The sequence below is a fragment of the Rhinolophus sinicus genome, chromosome 1 (genome assembly GCF_057876585.1).
Source record: "Rhinolophus sinicus isolate RSI-liver-muscle chromosome 1, RSI-T2T, whole genome shotgun sequence".
NCBI classification, from domain to species: Eukaryota; Metazoa; Chordata; class Mammalia; order Chiroptera; family Rhinolophidae; genus Rhinolophus; species Rhinolophus sinicus.
The window spans coordinates 67747819-67769968 of NC_142501.1; the positions used below are offsets into that span (position 1 = coordinate 67747819).

The 22150-nt window shown below is 37.7% G+C and overlaps 1 protein-coding gene across 7 annotated transcripts in view; it reads left to right on the plus strand.

The window, feature by feature from the left end:
• The first annotated feature begins 6270 nt into the window (after positions 1–6270).
• Positions 6271–22150, plus strand: part of RAB3IP (RAB3A interacting protein) — a 31299-nt gene continuing 15419 nt past the window's right edge. Inside the window, exons 1-4 of one of the 7 annotated variants that reach the window (XM_088800706.1) lie at positions 6272–6410; positions 7978–8170; positions 15167–15445; positions 16175–16433. In XM_088800706.1, coding sequence (XP_088656832.1) covers positions 8085–8170; positions 15167–15445; positions 16175–16433 — 624 coding nt within the window. In that variant the 5' untranslated portion in view covers positions 6272–6410; positions 7978–8084. Of the gene's footprint in view, positions 6411–6489; positions 6615–6754; positions 6847–7977; positions 8171–15166; positions 15446–16174; positions 16434–21111; positions 21173–22150 lie in introns of those variants that run through there. The other 6 variants (XM_074325427.2, XM_088800707.1, XM_019748958.3 and 3 more) reach the window with 6 other exon arrangements.

The window sequence follows — 22150 nt, forward strand, 5'->3', positions numbered from 1 at the left end:
GGTCCGGCTAGGTCTTATTTTCGGGGAAACACGGTACTTAACGTTATGTTTTATATCTATTCCTGTATTGACTGTCTCCTCCACTAGAATGGAAGCACCATAAAGGTAGTGACGTTGTCTTATTCTCTGTCATATTCCCCCGCATCTAAATCAGCATGTGTCCTGTAAGGAACATTCAATAAATAAGGGAATGAATGCATAAAGGAATAATTGCAAAGATATAGGGATTATTAGACATTACAGGGCATGTGGGTCCCAGTATTTCTATCACGAGGATGAACATCAGGCCTCATCAAGGATAGTTTATCCTGATTTGAGTTACCAGTTGAGCTTGAATGACCACTGTCTGTGTGCACACTTAGCATTCATATTTTCAAAGAGAGAGGAACTCTGGGTTGATTTCAGTCAACAGGATGGAGGATCCCTGACGTGGAGAGCTTCATGCCCCTTCAGAAGGTTGACCTTCCTCATACCCAAACTAACCAACCACACAGGTTGCTTTTTGCTCCGGTATCTATCCAGGTCCAGTTATCAGTGATCAACACAGCGTGACTGGTGTCACTTAAGGTACAGTGACGTGAGTCACAGCAACATTGTGCAGAAAGATCACCTAGCCTCACGAGGTTGTGGTGAATATTGCTGGCATGCCTATGCTTTCTTTTACTTTCTTTCTTTTTTTTAATTAAAGTTTATTGGGGTGACAATTGTTAGTAAAGTTACATAGATTTCAGGTGTACAATTCTGTAATACATCAGCTATAAATCCCATTGTGTGTTCACCACCCAGAGTCAGTTCTCGTGCCTATGCTTTCCAAATGAATATTGTCCTTTCAAAATGGTTGCTTTGTAGGGAGTTATTTCTATCATATGTATTTCAAATGTATTTGAACATATTTTTTAGATGTCCTGTTTTGAAATGTCAGACTGAGACCAGCACATAGTAGCTCTGTGACTTTGGATAAAGCACTTCATCTTTCTGGGTCTCAGGTTCCTCATTTGTGAATATAGGTGGAGAGGTGAGATGACTTAGAGGTTTCCTCCAGCTCTAATATGTTATGACGCTGTAAGTACATTTAGAGCTTTCATAGCATAACTGCGATCATTCCGAATTATACCAAATATCCTCTCTTTGAAGGCAGAGTTGATTTTTTGGGAACAGATAAAATTTATCAGTCAAGTCTATTAATACTATGTATGACAAAGGTAGACTACACTGTTTTTAAAGCTTGGAATGATCATTGATGCTTTCTTTGCCTTTATTTCTGTATATTGAGTTGCAAGTGGCCAAAAACCCAACACAGACTGGCTTAAGCAAAGAGAAAATCACTGGCTCATATAACTAAAAAGTTCAGGTGCTTCAGCTTCAGTCACAACTTGATCCAGGACGTCAAATAATGTGATCAGGACTCATACTGGGTCTTTTTACTTCTCAGATCTGCCTACTCCGTCAGTCTCATTCCCCGCCATGTTCTCCATTGCCAGCTACTGTCATTGCCTGCTTGAGTCATTTGCTTATTATGAACTAATCCCAGAGACCAAGATTCTTGAATTGGGTATGCCTGGGTCACATGCTTACCTTGAACTGGGGGGGAATTCAGTTCCATTTGAATCATATGAACTGAACACGGTGAAAGTGTACTTTCCCAAATAAAGTCTTTCTGCTGATCCCCAAAAGGATAACGGACGCTGAATACGAAAGAGAGGGAGGGAGGGAGGATCTAATTACTTGTTGCGTCAGACAAATTCATCCTCTGAAATGTTTCTCCTTGCCTGTTTTCATTGCAATATACGCACTCACTCTCATAGTAGCTTCCTATCTAATTCCTTTACCTCTAGTCATTCCTCACTCAAATACGTTGTCGCCGTTGCCACCACATTCCTCTTCCTAAAGCATGGTTTTGATCATTTCACTCTCCAGCTCAAAATCTTTCAGGAACTCTCTTCTGACCACCACATGGCATTTATGAACTACAATCTGGCTCCCATGGGCGTTTATGAGCTACAATCTGGCTCCCATGTATCTTTCTGGGCTTATCTACCTGCAGTTGTTCTATGTGCCAACTAATCTGCATTGCTTACCATCCCTGAACACACTGCATGTTTTCCTTACAATGTCTTTGCTCTATTTGTATGTTCTACCCCATCACTGTTTCTCTGACCCTAAGTCTGATCTCTGATGATGAGCCAGACTGCTAGTTTTCTCCAGTATTTGCCCTCCCATTCTTCTTTAGTATTAGAACCACTGATTTTTAGCTGGGCACATGGCCACTTAAAAGAGACTACATGTTTGAACATCACTTACAGTCAAGTTCTGACCAATAGGTGTAAGTGTGGTGATGTATACAACTTCTGCACATGTTCTTAAGTAAAGACGCGTGCTCTTCTCTTCCCCATCTCCTTTCTATTGTCTGGAAATAAGGATGTGATAGCTGGAGCTTGAGCAGCCATCATGGACCATAAGGCAGAAGCTGCATGTTCAAGATGGTGAAGACACATGACAGAAGGTGGCTGTGTCCACGTTGATCAGAGAGCCACCACTTCAACCCTGGAATTCCTACATTTACAGGAGAGGAATAAATTTTATTTTGCTTAAGTTACTGTTATTTTGAGTTTTTAACTGCTACGGAAACCAATCTCTCCATGAAAAGTATTATTTTCCATTCAAAATCTAAGCAAAATGGGGGAATTATTTTAAGGATACAAGGATTTCTCACAGAACACATGGGAAGTGATGAATGAAGGAAGTCTCAGAAATAGACTGGAACCTGGGACTGAAACACTGTGGGAAAGCCAGGAAGCCCTCTCATTAAGTCTCGTCTCTCCTTCTCTTTCTTCTTCCTGCAGATTATTTATGTACCTGGCTTAGAGAAGCAATAAATAAATATGTGCTTAATGGATGGCAAATTGTGTGTCTGTGAAATAAACTGGATCCAAAGCTCATTCTCAAAACATTTCCTTATACATATGTAGCTTGTTGAAGTGACTCTTTTTTTTTTTTATTAAAGATTTTTATTGGGGAAGGGGAACAGGACTTTATTGGGGAACACTGTGTACTTCCAGGACTTTTTTTCCAAGTCAAGTTGTTGTCCTTTCAATCTTAGTGGTGGAGGGTGCTGTTCAGCTTCAAGTTGTTGTTCTTTCAGTCTTAGTTGTGGAGGGCACAGCTCAGCTCCAGATCCAGTTGCCATTGCTAGTTGCAGGGGGCACAGCCCACCATCCCTTGCGGGAGTCGAACCGGCAACCTTGTGGTTGAGAGGAAGCACTCCAACCAACTGAGCCATCTGGGAGCTCAGCAGCAGCTCAGCTCAAGGTGCCATGTTCAATTTTAGTTGCAGGGGGCGCTGCCCACCATCCCTTGCGGGACTCGAGGAGTTGAACTGGCAACCTTGTGGTTGAGAGCCCACTGGCTGAAGTGACTCTTTTGAAGGAAACCATACTTTTTAGAGTCTAAGCTCTTTTCTCTCAGCCCTCAGATCTTTTCAGTCATTCATTCCAACATTAGAAAAATGGCCTGAAATGCAGAGTTGTACATAAGTGACCTAATGAAAGATACTTTAAAGACAGCTCTGTTTTTGTACAGGAGTCGTGAAGGCAAATTTTTATGGGAATGTGAGCAGTGAGCACTGACCCACGAGGAACTATTTTGTTGGACAAGGAAATGACAGATTGCCCTTGGCACTTTTTTCCCAGTAACCACACCCCCCTTTTTTTTTCCTTGTTGTTATTTACTGAGTTCCTGCTTTTACCTAGTTTTTGCCCTTGAGGGTTCTTGTCAGCTGATTGATATGTTTGATAAGATGTTTCGTATATTTTATTTAGCACTTTTAGTTGTTTTGGGTGGGAGAATCAACCAGTATCTAGTCTGCCATACTGCTGGACATGAAATCCAGTATGCTTTTTTTTTTAAAAAAAAGAGTTTTAACTTCATTTGTTTGTAATATATTACCCGGCATTCTGAAGACCAGAGCCCTAACCCTGGTGGTCCAAGTTCTCCATCTGTAACAATGAAGAATAACTACCTTTCTACCTATGTCAAATTATTTTTTTGTAAAGGACTCATGACATAATTTATGTGAAGTCTGGAAAGTACCATCTAAATACAATTACTGGAAAGTACCATGTAAATATACAACATTTTCTAAACTTTGAAAATAAAACAGAGGCAAACAAGCAATAAAAGTTATAACAAAGGGAAACAACCTTAGAATGATTTGTTCAATTTTAAATTTCTAGATATCTGCATTCATCTCCTTTGTTTTCTGGTCCCAGGTATGGATGGGAAAGTCTTAAGATTTAAAAAAATATATAATATTATTTTATATATTGTATTTGACATTAGTTGTATACTGTCATTTATTTTTCAATGAAAGACAAAGGAGGCAAACTTGAGCACACTACAAAATCTGGTGTGATTTTCAGCACACTAAAAATCATGTTTTTAAAGTGGTGAAGTATCTATCTCTTTAACTTATGGTTGGGCAATCTAACTTAGGCTCCTCACAACACATTATATATTTTGCAGGCTGAGATTCTGAGTATCTAACACTCTGTAATGTACTTTGGTTTCTGTGCTGCAAGGACACTAAAGTATTATTGTAGGTAACTACCCATATCACTTTCTGCATTCTCAAACTATGATGGCAGATTAAGTATGTGAGAGAAAACACCTCTAAGTACTCATAGATTCCAAATAGCCTCATGGATAGTGGGTGATTTGTAAATAAACCAACATCGGATTTAGACCTATGGCTATCGCTTACTATTTCCTACAGATGAACGACGTCTTAGGTCCTATGTAGAATATATTATAGGACTGGTCCTGTAAACGTTTCTATACCAAGAGAGTATATCTCCATGTATGTCATTCACTCATTCTGCATTTATTGAGCCAGCCCTACTACATGTCAGGCCTTGTGCCTGTTCTCAAGAAGCTCACAGTAATTGACATATGTGTATTTGTCTCCCTCACTATGTTTGAGTCTGTGGTAGAGATTATGTGTAATGGTTTCTATGTCCCTATGTCCAGCAGTAGGCACATAGATGGAGCACAATAAATGTCTGATGAATGAATGGCATTCATTCATGACATGACATGAACGACATGGTATAAGGAAGAGTAGTTAGGGGTCTATTAATGAGGAAGGTCATATTTAGCAGCAGTGAATATGAGGTAGGATAAATTTAAGAATTATTTGGGAATTAGAATGGATAGGACTTGATATATTGGAGATGTGGTATAAATGAGTAAATAATGACTTTCTAGGTTTCTGTTTGGATTATAGGTGGATGCTAATGGTAATAATGTTATTAATAATACAGCTAATATTCATTAGGCTCTCTGTGTCATGCAGCACACTAAGTGTTTTACATTATTAAACCATTTAATCTCTCAACGACTCAGTGAGGTAAGTACTCTTACCATCTTCATTTACTGTTGAGAAAATTGGGGCTATTAAAGATTAACTTGCCCAAGGTCACACAGCTAGTAGGTGGCAAATTCAAACCCAGGAATTCTGATTCCTATAGCCATACACATAACCGACTCTCTTATTCACTGCCTCGAATAGATGTATTCAATATACAGAATGATGATTCTATTCCCTATGTGTATTACATAAATTGCACGCATCCCTTTTAGTAAACAGAGACACACACAGTGATTGCCTCTTTTTGATCAGATTTTAGGAGCTTGGTTCTGTACTTTCACTTTTCCTACCTGGAGTTCCTAAAGAGGTGTGGAAGTTTGATACAGTTGACACAAAAGATGAGAGAAGGCAGGTACAGAAACGACATTCTCGAATGCTCTAGCAGTAGCTGGGATGACGGGATCTGGGTTCTATCGGACGCCCCACCTCGCACCCCCGACACACCCACACGCGCACGTTGTAAGGTATATATGGACACCAAGTTTCAGGTTGGTTCTAGCAGTTGTCAACTAACATCGAAGGTTCTGTTTCCGACTCCGACCGAGCCCAGCACACTCGAAGTTAACCCAAGACTTCCTGTGGAGCCCAGGGAAACAAGGCTGTGCGCCGACTCAGTCTCGTTCCCCGGGAAACCGCCCTCAGCAACACCTGGGTCCCAAACCCCGGTACCTGGGAAGAGCCCCTCTTGGCGCCAGGGGGCGCGGGAGCGCGCAGGCCCCTCGGGCCCCACGAGGCACCGCCCCTGCACCGCCCCAGCCCCGCCCCCAGCCGGCCTTCCCACGGTGGGGCCAGGCCGCTTCAGGCCCCGCTCACGGCGCAGGCGCAGTCCCACGCTCCCTCGGCGGCTCCCGGCGCAGTGCGCCCGCCGCGGCGAAGTGGAGCGGCGTCGGCCGGCGGTCGTCCGCCTCTCGCTGTTTGGGGGCGCGCTCTGTGGGGTTCTGTGAGCGCCCCTGAGCGCGGGCAGCGGCCGTCGTGGGTTCCTCAGGTGAGTGCGGCGGCGGGACGGAGAGGCCCGGGGCGCGGAGCACCGCCCCCCTTTGGCGCCCGCCTCACGCGAGCCGGCCTGGGGGGCGGCCGTGGCAGGTGCAGCTGCGGGCGCGGCGGAGGGCGCGGTGCACGGAGATCCGACCCGGATGCCCGGCCCGGCCAGCGCGCTCCCTCGCCTCGGCACGCAGGCTCCGGAACCCCAGTAAGCGGCGGCGGAGGCGCGGGGCTCGGGGCATCTGGGCACCCCCAGGGACCGCCGGTGGACGTCGGGCGGCGGCGGCTCCTCCCCCGCTCCCCGGGCACGGGCGCGTTACTCATTAACTGCGCGGTCCCGAGCACCCGCGGCGGGGAGCCGGGAGCTGGGTTACCTGTAGGCGGGGCGCGCGCGGCTGAGGGCACGGGGTCGCGGAGGGGAGTCGGAAGAGAGTTCCGGAGTAAGTCTGCAGCTCGGTTCCGCGCGGGAGCCGGGTCGTGGTGAAGCTGTAGGCGAGGACCAGGGGTCTCAGTAAAAGACGTGTGAGGCACCATCTCGAGGCGTAGAGGTCACTCTCGGGAGGTTTCGGTGAAACCTGGTGGGCAAGAACAAGCGCCCTGGAGTCGTGCGGTAGGAGGCAGCCCAGTTCAGCTGACTTTTGTTTCGGGGAGTTGAGACGAGCTGCACAGACAGACATAATTGTGATTACATTGCTCTTCCAGCGATGACAACTCGCTCCGGCCGCCGGGGGACAAGCGAGCTTAATGGATTCTGGAAGTGATGGTGTTTGTTGGGATCTACAGCACGTGAAGAGTAGCCAGTGGTTAAGGGATTAAAAAAAACAATCTGTAATGGCTAAAGGGTAAATTGAGAGCGCTGAGTTAATACCGATTCCTAAGAGGCGAACAATTTAGTTTCGAGGAAATACAACATATTCCGAGGCTACCTGTTTCACACTCTTGTGTTTCTCTCTCCAGCTCCTTCATTTTAGTGTAGGGAAAGATCCGTGTAATCTTTTGCCATGGAATGATTACATAATTGGAGCAGGGGCCGATAAGAGGATTAAAGCAAAACTGTTCCATTGTAAATCTATTGAAAGACCCAGGTTCTGTTCATTATCCTCATCCTCATTTTTTGTTCATGCAGTTAAAAAAAACAAAACGTGAATGACAAATCAAGGAGAAGAGGCAGAATACATTTGTAGACCAATCATAGTGAATATCTGATGCTGTTAAATAGTCCACCAGTTTTATGGGGCCTTGTTCTGTTAACATTTGTTATTTATTTACTAGTACTGTGCATTTTGATAGGAGTTTTCATGTTTGGGTGGATGTTGTATCCCAAATATGGATTAAATGATCTAATCCTGAAGCCCTGGTGGAATGTATAGAAAAAACTTAGCAGTTACGTACAATTTTACTACAATGGTGTATTTCTTGCTATTAGAAGAAAAGCCTTTTGATTTTTTTCTTTTTCCACTCCTTAGTGCATACCTTTGTGAATCAGAGTGGATACAGTTTTTTTTTTTTTTTTTTTTTTTAGGTTACTTAATCTAGTTCTCCTAATTTTTCTTTTCTTTTTTTTTTTTAAGGAGGACGCAGCCCATGCGCAGCTCAAACTGGCAACCTTGGGTTATTAGCGCCAACTGAGCTAACCGGCCACCCCCCAAAGTGGATACATTTAATACAGCTCTTTTTTATGTGTTTGGCAGTCAACTCATCTGTGGTATTGAATACCTCTAACCTCTCATCCGGATGGATATTTGATGTTCAGCTGCTTGTGGGGTTTGTAATTAGCTGGGTTTCTAATTAGATACAATTGTACTTTTTGAATTAGTGTAGTTATATATATTCTTCCTTTAATATTTTTCGTCTATTTTTCCCTAAACCCTCAACCACTCCAACACACATATAGACACTCCACAAATAACTTTTAAAATTGAAAGGTTCTTAGAAATCTAGCTCCCCATCATTTTTTTTTTAATATGGCAGAGCAAAAGCTTGTAGGTTACAGTAGTTTTACATACATTATTGTGGTTAATATTAACTTTCTTTCCTCCCATCCTGAGCAGGACTCATTGAATCAATTAGCTGGCCAAATGAAAAATTATTAAATCTTAAAACAATTCTTCTTTTAAGTTTTAGCTCCCTTTACTTAACCGTGCATATGGCCTTGAGTAGATCACTTCACCTCCCTGAGTTTATTCTCTCCGTTTGTGAATTGATACAGTATTTGATGAAACCATATAAATTTGTTTTTCATATGGTTCAACCTAATATTAACTTTTTAATGGATGAAATTTAGTGAGATACTCCACATGAGATGTGAGGAGGTGGGGGAAAGGGACACATATAACCTTGACAGTGGGCCAGGCCCAGTGCTTTTGCTTTCGGTTCCTGACTCTTTTAGTCCTGGGGACATTCCTGGGATATAGGTGGGATCGCATTTTACAGTTTAGGAAGTTGAGATTCAGAGAGGTGAAATAATTTGCCTATGGTTACTTAGTTGCCAGTGGTGATGTAGCTGATTAATGGCAGAGCCAGGTTTAAAAACTGAGTGTGACTGCCCAAAATGGAACTCTTAATGTGCTTGCTTCTTCCATTCCTGGTCTACATACCTTCTGAAAGGTGTTCTTATGATTTGTATTTCTGGCTTAAAAAATATTCAAGTTTTCTGATGATAGTGATACACTGTCACCATTGGGTAGAGTTTACCGTGTATCAGGTTCTGGTCTAAGCACTATAGGAATTTCCTCTCACAGTGACCTAGGAGTTAGGTAATCCATAATTCCATCCCTTTTTATAGTAGAGAGAGGTAGCGTGCTCAAGATCACACAGCTAAATGAAGTTACAGGACTAGGTTAGTCTGGCAGTTTGTTTTAATGTCCATGCTCCTAGCCATTGTGCTCTCCGACTTCCACATGTATAGGTTGTAATGCTGAAGAATTGTTTTTAATTTAGCTCTCATGAGATACTTAATATTAATGTAATACATAATCCTTCATGTGTCACCAGAGATTTTTTTAAAATCAGATATTCATTGAGTATCTGCTCTGCAAGTCACAGTGGGGATTAAAGGAAAATATTCATAAGGCGTCAGAAAGGTAGGCCATATAATTATTCCTGGATCTTTTATAAGTTCCTCAAAATTTAGAAGGAACTTTTGATATATATATATATATATATATATATATATATATATATATATATATATATATATATTTGTCATTTTAATAAGTGCCAAATAAGACTAAATGTCAGAGTAGTTGGAGAGTAGGGAGGAAGAAAGGATGAGCAGTGTGGTAGAGATGGTTCAGTGTTGAGGTAGTGACGAAGCTTTGAAGGTATTCTGAAGGGAGCATTCTTTATCAAGCTAAACCTTTGTCCTGTATAGTTCTGGTTAAGATGGATTTCAATAAAGGGTAGTAAATTGGTTACTAAATTAATTACTTAAATGTTGATATCCCAGTGATAAAATACCTGAACTTTTGAAAACTCTCCAGCTATAATAGTTTTTCTGTACTGATGTCCTTAGCTTTGTCAGGTAGTACGTTTTTTTCTTTTATGCTTCCAAAGCACCGAGTGCATGCCTCTATTTTGGTATGTATTTTGATATTTACATTGTATTTATAATGTTCATTGATAAAGAGGTCTCTTTCTCTAGAGTATGCAAGCTTTGAGGGGAGAGCTTAAGTCATTTTATTCCATTTTATAGTTTAGCATTGGGCTTGGAACTCAGTAGGTACTGTGCTGTGTTTGGTGATGGATAGTCAGTGGAAGAATGTTAGGATGTATAGAAATTGATCTAGCAGTAGAAGCAGAAATGAGGGGACTAAAGGAAGAGAGGGATACTTGCAACAGGTAGCATTAACTTGCTATTTCTCTTTTTTCCTTCTGCTTTTCCTTTCAATTTATAAGTAAATGAGATAGTTCATAAGCTTAAAATGTATATAGTCATGGTTTGAAAAAAGTGAAAACGTAATGTTTGTTTATCTTAGGATATCAGCAACACAAAATTAAACAGCTATAGCCTTAAGCTAAGATTACTTAGATCAGAGGAAAAAGAATGAAAATTATTGAAATAGTTCAAATTTATGAGAGTTTTGTTGCTTGTAGTTAACAACAGGGTTGTAAATGTAAACATAATAAAAGTATATGAATTGTCTCATAGTATTCGTTTTTTACATTTGGTTTATTCAAATAAGAATTCAAAAAAGATCTACACATGGTATTTAGTTATATCTCTTCAGTCTCTTTTTAATTACCTCTACTTCTTTTTTTCCAGTTTATTTACACCTCCATCTACCCCATTCGTAACGTATGCCTTTGGCATGAGATCAGACCTTCATAATCGCTTGCCTAGCCTGTAGCAGTAGCCTTTTAACCAATTGCCTCTATTTTCTTCTTTCTAAGAAGTTAAAGTTCTTATAGCACAGTACATAGACACTTTCTAAAATGTGCAGCTGATCATCCCTTCAGGATAAATTGCAAGCAACATTTTCCATGTTAAATGAAGCTTTTAATGATCTGTCATGTGTGCCCCTCCAGTCTGATTTTCTGTCTTTTTCCTTTGTTAGTTTCAGTAGTGTCAAAAACTGTCATTCCCTAAATGTCCTATCATATTTCTTGTGGTTTGTCCAGTAGTTTCCCAAAGTCTAGATTTTGCTGTTTTTATCCCTATGATGTTATTTAATATATTCTTCTCTGTGTTTCCTATAAACTGATGAAAACCTAGACACTTGATTGGATTGGAATCCTTTTTTTTCTTAGGGGGCAAGAATGCTTCATGGATGGTGGGGATGTTCATTTCCTCTTTTACCACATAATCCTCTTAATGTCAGATTTTCCCCCTTTTTGTGATAAGGTGTCATTCAGGTACTGTCATACCGATCCGTTAATTATGGAGTTCCCCAGACAGATTTTCACCTTAGGGTTTTAATAGTTCTTGATAATTATTGCCTAGACCCATTATTTCATTAGGATTGCAAAGTTATATTTAAGTGGAATCCTTTTCAAAGGAAGAACTTTTTCTCATAAACTGTTTAGTTCCATGATATACAGGAGAGTCAAGATAAATATATGATTCTTTCCTTTATTTTACCAGTTTTCAAAATAAGAAATTGGTTCCATAGCACCGATCAAAGGGGACCAGTGAGATTGAACTTTGGTGTCATCATGAACTCATGGATTTAAAAATATTTTTGTTTCAGTTCTTTACAGATACTATCCTTTTTGATGTTCAGATTGTCCCATCTTTGGTTAGTGGGAGTGCTTTGATGTCACTCCAGTAGTCTTTGATAGCTTTCTTGCTTCCTGTTTTCTTGTATAACAAGATGTTCCAGGGTCCTTTTGTACTTACTGCCCTGGGCCTGGACTCAACCATTTTTCCAGGAGTCCTTGTTCTTTTTTTTTTCCGTAGGAAATGGTATTATTCTGAGCACAAGGAGTACGTACCTACTCATTGCTCCTGAGCTGGTTAGTGTTGCTATACCTTTTCAGTGGCTAAAGTAAGAAATTATTTTCCTAATAGAAAATTTTTTCCTGATATTTCTGATAAAAATTTAGGACTTCAGAGTTTTAACTTTTTTGATTTTATATTTATGTCTCTTCTCATATGCTAAAAATCTGTTCCAAGTGACATTAACATAATAATTTGCTTAATCTTACATATAATAGTTTCAGAATAGCAATATTAGCATTAATACTAATAGGATTACTGAAGATAGTTTATAGTTTTTTTCCATTTCCTTTTGTCCTTAGAATATATTCCGCTAGGAATATATAGTTTTATTACTATGTTTTAAAAGCATTTGCTGTAGCTTTCCCCCATGTGGGTAAGCTGCCAGCTCAATATACAGTGAGGTTCATTTGTTTTATTTTTAGGGATTCTTTTTTAAAATTTAATTTTGTTTAATCATTTACATGGTTATAAGCTCAAATTCAAATCTACAAGGCAAGGTCCATTCAGAAAAATTTAGCTTTCATGCCTGTCCCCTTTTTCTGTTCTCTCCCTCTTCCTATAGGTAGTGATTTTTCTTAGTTTTGGTTTATCCTTCCATTTCTAAAATATAAGTACATATACATATAAATACCTATATGTTATATATACATATAAGTAAGTTTGTATTTTCTCCTTTCCTAGATAAAAGGTAGCTTAGTTTACACAGTTTTTTAACTTGTCAGTATATCTTCCAGATCACTTCATAGCAGTATGTAGATATTACGCATTTTTTTGCAGCTGCATACTGCTTCATTATGAGGATGTATCTTAGTTCATTCAGTTAGTCTTGTATACAAGACGGCAATCAATCTTCTGCTAGTATTGCTAGCCATATGCATGTATCTTTATTATTTTGTCAGTTTATCTTGGTGATAAAACCCTAAAAGTGGGCATGCTGGGTCATAGGTTTAATGAGTACATCATACGGCTAGATATTAAATTTTCCTCCATAGGATTTGTACTATTTTTTTTGCATTTCCAGAAATGCAAATGGTTTCACATTCTATGATTCAGTGATTCTCTAAGATGTAGAGAGATGAATTAGAAGTATATGGGATAGAACGCATCATAAAATAGTTACTGATAAAATGTCAAAGTTTGATAACCCTATTTGCTGCCTTGAAGTGAATTGATTAGTAAATTATATTCAAGTGGAAATGAAATATTCAGGGTTAGATGTTTGCTTGGTGTGTTTGTATGTGTGAATTATGAATAAGGAATGAAAAATATTCTCTTGGATGAAAAAATAATAAATTATAATTAGTATTTAACACTTTAAATTCCTTGTTAGTGTGATTTTTCATTTGGCATAGTGAAATATTTGGGTGAAAAATCAAGGACTAGTTTCATTTTGAGGACTGAAATTACTATTTGCTACAGTAAAGAAAACTGATTGGATTTGAATTTGGCATTTGTAGACTTAGTAGTTACAGTTTTGATTGTCCATATATATTCTTGAGGGTCTGTGACTTGTAATCTTTAATTCTGAGAGAATATGTAAATATTTTAGTCAACTCACTTCTTTCCCAATTTTACAGCAGCCTTTGTTCTCTACTTATTTTTAACACTTTATTAAGGGTATGAGAGTTAAAATTTTCAGTTTAATGAATGAGTTTTTTTAATATATATAATGAAGAGATTCAGTGCTACTTTGGTGCTTATATATGGGAATTTGGGGAAGCTCCGGGAAGTTATTACTCATGATTATCCAAGTACTATTGTAGGAAGGAAAAAATTGGAAAGAGGTTGGGTTCAGATAATAGAAGACCTTGATTTTTGAGCTTATAAGTTTGTGCTTTATCCTATAGACCAGGGGTGTCCAAACTTTTTTCAACGTTTTTTACCAAGGGCCATATGCGGTAAAATACACAAACAGCCGGGCCACTCACTCGAGGTGAAGTATGTATTGCCTCACCTGGTTTAAGTAAACTAAATATATTTTTGGAGTTTGCTGCGGGCCAATTAACAATGGATTGTGGGCCGCAGTTGGCCCGCGGGCCGCAGTTTGGACAACCCTGCTATAGAGTGGGAAATCAGTAAAGGAGTTCTAAGATTTCTTTTAGATTCTTCAAGTGAAAACTTTAAATGGTACACTCTTTAGTTTTAATGTACACTATGTTGTAATTGAGTAGTACATGAAATACTTTTTTGTATAGGGAGAACTGAAACAGACAGCTTATTGTAAATGGCTGACTATGGTAACAAATGTTTATTGATGCCATACTATTGCCAGATACATGGCATGCTGCTAAGTATTTTATGTGGATTGTCTCCCTTAATCTTCACAGCAATCTGGAGAAGGGAGGGAATATTTTTATCCCATTCTCATCCTGTCAGAGAAAAAATTTAAGGCTTAGAGAAATGTAATATAGTTGTCCTGGATTAGATTCTGGGCCTACAAAGGACATTGTTGAGACAATCAAAGAAAATTGATTGGGGCCTGTTGATTGGATGGTAATATTGACCAGCATTAATTTCTCGATTTTGATGATGGTTTTGTGGTTAGATAGGAGAATGTCCTTGTACTTAAGATATATACACGGGAGAATGTCCTTGTACTTAAGATATATACACGCGATATTAAAGGATAGTGGGTATCATGTCTGAAAGCTATTAAATGATTCCAAAATGTTAACAGTTTCATAATCTGGATGAAAGATACATAAGAGCTCTGCAATTCTTATGTAAATTTGAAATTATGTATTTGAAAATACAAAAGAAGAAAAAACACTGATTCACCCAAAGTCACATAACCAATATGAGGCAGAACAGAACAGAGAATTGAACTCAGGTCTGTCTCATTCAAAATACCGGGGGTGCCAAAAAACTTTATACACATGACTTGTATTCGTCTTTTGTTATCAGTATATATTATTACAATTTTAATAGTTTTTCCTTTCTTAAAATGTGTATACTTTTTTGGCACTCTTCGTATATTTTACTGCCTCTTCTACTTATTCTAACTAATGTCACATATGATAACAAAGTAAAAATATCAAGCAAATTTTTATTCATTCCTCATTGTTACTTATTAATTGACTCGCTTTAACAGTATTAGCTGTCACTTTCAAATTTATTCCAAATCAAATTATTTGCCTTTTGTAGTATTTATACTATCAGGGCACTTAAATGTGAAATGATTATAGTTTTTTTTCTTTGCTCTCTCTTTTATTGTAAGCTTATACTTTATAACAGATTGTAAACACATTTTATAATTATACATCTTCTTTTAATTTTAAATGGCTTACCAAAATAATTACATGCTTTTTGTTTTAATGTAGGTTATTTTATGATGAGGCTTTTGCTATGGCTAATGACCCCTTGGAAGGCTTCCATGAAGTAAACCTTGCTTCACCTACTTCTCCAGACCTCCTCGGCGTGTATGAATCGGGAGCTCACGAGCAGACTACCTCGCCGGGTGTCATCTACCGGCCGGTGCACCCTTCAGCTTTGTGCTCGGCCCCTCTCCAGGCTAACGCCTTGGATGTCTCTGACCTTCCTACACAACCTGTGTATTCATCTCCCAGACGTTTAAACTGTTCAGAAATATCTAGTATCAGGTAAGAGATCATCAAAATGCCTGTTTAGAAGTATCGTATTAAACAAATGGACAGTTTGCTTGGTTACCTTATTTTAAGTTTTAACGTTTTAGAAAATTTGACTACTGTAAGCTTGTCCATGAAGAGCAATACATGTTACTGTTCAACAGCAGGGGTCAGCAAACGTTTTATGTAAAGGGGCAGATAGTAAGTATTTTAGGCTTTGCGGGCCATACAGTTTCTGTGCGACTATTCACCTTTACTGTTAAAAGTGCAAAAGCAGCCATAGACAGTACGTAAATGAATAAGCTCCAAAAAAGACCTCACATGTGGACACTGAGTTTTGAATTTCATATAATTTTCTCGTGCCACAAAATACTATTTTGATTTTTCACAACCATTTGAAATGTAAAAATAATCCTTGGCTTATGGGCCTTTTAAAAACAGGTGGCAGACTGGATTTAGCCTGCATTTAGTTTGCGGACCTCCGTTCTAGAGCAGTTCTACTCAATAGAACTTTCTGTGATAATGAAAATGTTGTATCTTGTGCTAATATAGTAGCCATTAGCCACATGTGGCTATTAAGGACTGAAACTACATTAGCTTTGACTGAGGACATGCTATTAATTAAATATAGTGGCTACCAAATTGGATAGACCTGTATGTTTATGGCCTGAGTGTTTTAGACCTGTGTGTTTACGCCAGTTACATTTGAGCATATGCTAATGTTTTCTGAACTCTCCCTTACAGCATCAATGTGACAGACCCCACACCTTGTTCTACCTCTGGAGTAACAGCTGGGTTAACTAAATTAACTTCGAGAAAGGACAACTGTAGTGCAGAGAGGGAGTTTTTGCAGGGTGCTACTGTAACAGAGGCTTGTGATGGCAATGATGATATTTTCGGGTTGAGTACCGATAGCCTGTCCCGTTTACGAAGCCCATCTGTTTTGGAAGTGAGAGAAAAGGGCTATGAAAGATTAAAAGAAGAACTTGCAAAAGCTCAGAGGGTAAGCAAAAAACTATTTTATTCTTCCATATATTATATTTGAAATTATGATAACATTTTTTTATGGAGTGGGGTAACTCAAATGAAATCATTATAGTTCTACACTTATCCTTCACGTGTGCACAGCCTTAGCTCCTGTTGGGCAGCATTTAGGAATCTGTGAAGTTCTCGGAGTAGTAAAGAAGCTCATCTAAGAGTCATAACTGGAAAAATGAGATTCTGCAAGTCTTTTTGTGTCCCATACATTGCCTCCTCCGTCTCTTGCATTATCTGTAATGCAGATTTGGTGGGTTATGTTCTTTGTTTGGGTTTTTCCTTTCTTATATGTGGTTGGCTTTGTGGTCCTTTACTTGAGGTCATTCAGTGCAAGTCATTTTGTTTTGAATGTTTTAGTAATACTGCCTTTGTCATGTAGTTGGGTTTGAATATTTTTGTGTCTTACCTTGGAGAATTTTCCTTTCTTGGTCATTTGTTCTATTTCCCACTTGGTCATCTTTAAAATTTCTGCTATTTATCCCCATATTTGTGGCCATATCTTTTTTTTTTCTTTCTGAAACTGTAATTTCAGAGGGGAATTTATAGCACTAAATATTCATAATTAGAAAAAAGGAAAAGTCTCCAAACCATAATCTAAAATCTCACTTAAAGAATGTAGAGGAAAATAGCAAAATAAAAACCAGAGCAAGCAGAAGGAAGGAAGTAATAAAAAGCAGAAATTAATGAAATTGATAACAGAAAAACTAGAGAAAATGAATGAAACAAAGTGCTGGTTCTTTAAAAATATCAATAAAATTGACAAACCTCTAGTAAGACTAACAAAGAATAAAATGACAGAAGACACACATATTCAGTCGCAGGAGTGAAACGGGATATCAGAATCTACAGATATCAAAAGTAAAATAAAAGAATAATATGAACAACTCTATATACATTTCACAACTTAGGTGAAATGGACCAATTCACGTGGATACTTGAGAAGATAGGACAGACATAGGTATAATTTCCAGCACATTATGGTATGACATTTCACGAACATGTAGTTCCACCCTTTCCCTACTAGATTTGTCTTTCAAGAGCATAACATTGATTTTTTGTATCCCCAGTGCCTGGCATAATGTGGTACAATGCCTGGCATATATATTCTTTATAAATGCTTTAATGAATGGCTAATGGTTCAACAGCCATGCAGATATGTTAAACATTTTTGGTTAAATATATTTTATCAAAAAGAAAAATCAATAGCCTTTTTAGTCTTTTCCGAAAGACAAGGGGTGTGCCGAGATGTAATTGTATTTGGCTTCTGCCATCTGGCTCAGATTATGTTGTCTTAATACACAGTTTTAAGTGAAATCAGTTTGTATAGAGGTAAACTGTTGAGACTACATTGTAGTTACTTACTGATCAGAACAGATTGCTAATTTCTTAACTCAAATTGGGAATATCTTTTGAAATTTTTAGTTTGCTGTATTTAGAGGTACTGTTGAGGTTATTCATGTGAACCTGTGAACATGTATGTATGGTGAATTTTATTATGAAGAGTACAAGATAGTGTTAATACTTACTTAGAGCTCAAGGCTTGAAAAGGACTTTTGAATATTAAAATATTTCCTGAATTATGGCAATTTGTAAATCAAAATTAAGTCAACAGCCATTCTCTTTATTCTGATTATTTCTTTAAGGGAGGCCAGATAGTTACCATTTTTGTATTCTTTTACTTTTAACCTATTTTTGTCTTCCCATATAAAGTGCGCTTCTTGTAGGCAGCATGTAGTTAGGTCCTTTTTATCTTTTTAAAGGATATCCTTTTTATCCTTTCTGATAATCTGCCTTTTAATTGGTGTATTTAGATCATTTACATTTAATATAATATTGATATGGTTTGGCTTAAATCTACCATCTACTGTTTGTTTTCTCTTTGTCTTATCTGTTCTTATTCCCCCCTTTTCCTATTTTTAAGCCTCTTTTTGGGTTAATTCCATATTCTGTGTGATTTCATCTTGTCTCCTTTGGCTTTTTAGCTATATATATTATGCTAACTTAGTGATTGTTTTAGGGTTTATAGTATACATCTTTCACTTATCACTGTCTACCTTCTAATAATATACTATCTCATATATAGTGTAAGTACCTTATAAAAGTGGACTTCTAGCTTTCCTCTCCTAGCCTTTGTGCCGTGATTGTCATACATTTTACTTCTTCATAATTTTAAACTCCACAATGTATTGTTACTATTTTTGCATTTGACAGTTGATTATCTTTTTAAGTGATTTAAATAACAAAGAATCTTTATATTTATTCATGCAGTTACCATTTCCAGTGCTCCCCATTCCTTCATGTAGATCCAGATTTCCAGCTGATACCATTTTTGTTCTACTTGAAGGACATCTTTTAACAATTTTGCTGTGTTTGCTGGAGCTAAATTATTTTTAGCTGTTGTATATCTGAAAAGGTATTTTTTTCTCCTTGGCTTTTGAACGGCATTTTCACTCAGTAAAGAATTTTAGATTGATGGTTTTTTTCTTTTAGTACGTTAAAGATGTTGCTCTAGTATTTTCTAGCTTGCATTGTTTCTGACAAGAAGTCAGCTGTTAGCCTTACCTTTATTCATCTGCAGTGATGTGAGATTCTTCTTTATCACTGTCTGTAAGTGATTGATTATGGTGTACGTTGGTGTAGTTTTTCTTCAGGTTTCTTGTGCTTGGGACTTGCTGAGCTTCTCGAATCCGTAGGTTGTTAAATTTCATAGAATTCAGTTTAGGAAAGTTCTTCCTATAAGTGTAAAATGAAAATTTGAAGCATAAAAGATGCAGTGTGTCGTAGTTTCATTGACGGCATTTTTCCTTTCTTGATGTATAAAATGTTTATCTTAAAAATTACATCTTAAATTTGAGGAAATACATTTGATCAAGAGTCCTGATACTCGGTGTTTTAAATCTCTCTCAAATTTTTTTTTCTGGTATTGCCACTCTAAATGTGTTTCTCATTCCTAAAATATTGCAGTAATCAACTGTTTTCCTTGTCTCCAATCTTTTTCTTTTTTTTTAAGCTAGCCATGCTTTCCAAGTTATCACTTTGAATTGCAAATCTGATTGTGACTATTCTGCTTAAAATCTGTCAGTGACTTCCCATTGCCTTTGAGATAATTTCCTCTTGTTTTTAAAGTAAGTCCCAATTTCTTAGCCAGGACTTTTTAGGACTGACCATAAACCTAACTTTCTGGCATTATCTTCTTGTGGCGTCCAATCCTTCCCATCTTTAGCTACTATAATACATACTGTTTTATTCCTTCCTTTACATTTGGTAAACTACTTTTTCTAGTATATGCATATGATTACTATAGCCCTTACCAAATTGCTTTGTGAATCTCTTTAAAGGTTTGCTACCCTCAGGAGGCTATAACTTTGTGAAAATCGTGGACTGCAGCTCATTTCTTTTCTGTGTCTGTAGCACCTAGATGAATGCCTGATACTAACAGAAAAATTAGTATCTAGTTAACATAAAATTAGTGTTTGCTGAAGGAATGAATTTTGAAAACTATATTATAATAATGAAAAGTATAAATTAAATTCTAAAAAACATTCACATGAAATACAAGTTTGATTTCATGTAGATAGATTAAGTTGGACCTTGAAACATAAAGACAAAATAATCAGACATTTACAGGGAAAAGGGTTAGCCCAGATGAATGGGATCAGATTGGGGAATGAAATAAGAAAGAATCAGACCAATTTAACTCTAGCTTTACTGTTTGGCTCAAGGGAAATAACTAAAAAGGGGAGTTGAGCACATTTAAAGGGTCTTTAGTATTAGGGTGAGGTTTATGCCACTTTGGTAGACTGTAGGGAGCAATTGAAGAATTTTGCCTTCATGAATGACATTATGTATTGCTCTAATGGACTGGAAGCTTCTCAAGGGGCAGTATCTTATTTGGTTTTGTATCCTGAGGGATTACCATAGTGCCGACCTAGTACTGTGTTTCCCCGAAAATAAGACCTAGCCAGACAATCAGCTCTAATGCATCTTTTGGAGCAAAAATTAATATAAGACCCAGTCTTATTTTACTATAAAACTGGGTATAATATAATATATAATATAATATATAATATAATATTATGTACTGGGTCTTATATAAGACCAAGTCTTTAATATAATACGATATCATATGATATAATATAATACTGAGTCTTATATTAATTTTTGCTCCAAAAGACGCATTAGAGCTGATTGTCCGGCAAGGTCTTATTTTTGGGGAAACAAGGTAGGAAATGTTGAATGAATTGACTTAGTTTTCATATATAATTATAAAATAGTGAAATTTTAGAGTTTGCAAGAACTTGGTATTAAATTTATGCATTTATAGATTTATAAATTAACTCAGGGAAAATTGCTATCTTTATGATGTCTTTCTATCCAAAAACATGGTATGTCCTTCTTTCTGTTTGTTTAGGTCTACTTTTATATTTTTGTATTTGGGAGTAAAGTTTTCGTTTTGCATTATAGTTTTTAGCATTATGAAGTTTCCATTGTCTCTAATGATTTTGCCCCATATTCTGCCTAGTCTGATATCAAGATTGAGATCCCTGTTTTATTTTTGTTTGTATTACATTTTTTAGTATACTTCTGCACATCCTTTTATTATTAATCTGTCTGAATCACTTTGTTTTAGGTATGTCTCTTGTATAGAGCATAGAGATGGATTTTGCTTTTTTAGCCAATCTGAAAATCCTTTTCTTTTAATAGGTGAGTTGCGCCCATTTACATTTATTGATAAATGTGCTACATTGGGCTTGTTTCTGTCACATGGCTTTTAAATGTCTATTGTCTGCATACACAAACCTTTTCACTATGTGCTGTTTTCTTTGTGCCCTCCTTTTTTCCTTCTTGGTATTTTGGAAGGTTTGATTTCCATAGTTGTTACCTTTAATCAAAGATATTTATAGCTCTTAGCCCTTTAGTTACTATTGCCTTTGTTCAGCTTCCTCCATGATCCACATTCTGCCCCAGGGGGGTGCATTTGTTACAACTGATCAGCGTACATTGACACATCATTGTCTCCCAAAGTTCAGAGTTTAAATTACGGTTCACTCTGGGTGTTGTACATTGATGGGTTTTGGCAAATGTATAATGACATGTATCTATCATTACAGTATCATCCAGAATGGTTTCACTGCCCTAAAAATCCTCTGTGCTCTATCTGATTATCCCTCCCTACCCTCTAAATCCTGTCATCCATTGGTCATTGTACTGTCTCCATAGTTTTGCTTTTTCCAGAATGTCATAGAGTTGGAACCATGCAGTATGTAGCCTTTTCATGTTGGATTGTTTTATATAGTAATAATGCATTTTCCTTCATGTCTTTTCATAATTTGGAAGCTTAGTTTCTTTCAGCGCTGAGGAATGTTCCTTTACCTGGATGTACCACAGTTTATTCATTCCCCAACTGAATTTTTTTATCCACTCACCTACAGTTTTGGTTGATTCCAACTTTTGGCAATTAGGAATGTATAAATATTTGAGTGTAGGTTTTTGTGTAGACGTAAGTTTTCAACTCCTTTTGTTTAATAGCAAGGAGTGCAATTACTGGATCGTATGGTAAGAGTATGTTTAGTTTTGTAAAAAACTGCTGTCTTCCAAAGTGGCTGCACCATTTGCATTTTCATCGGCGATGAATGAGAGTTCTGGCTGCTCTTCATCCCTGTCAGCACTTAGTGTTGTCGG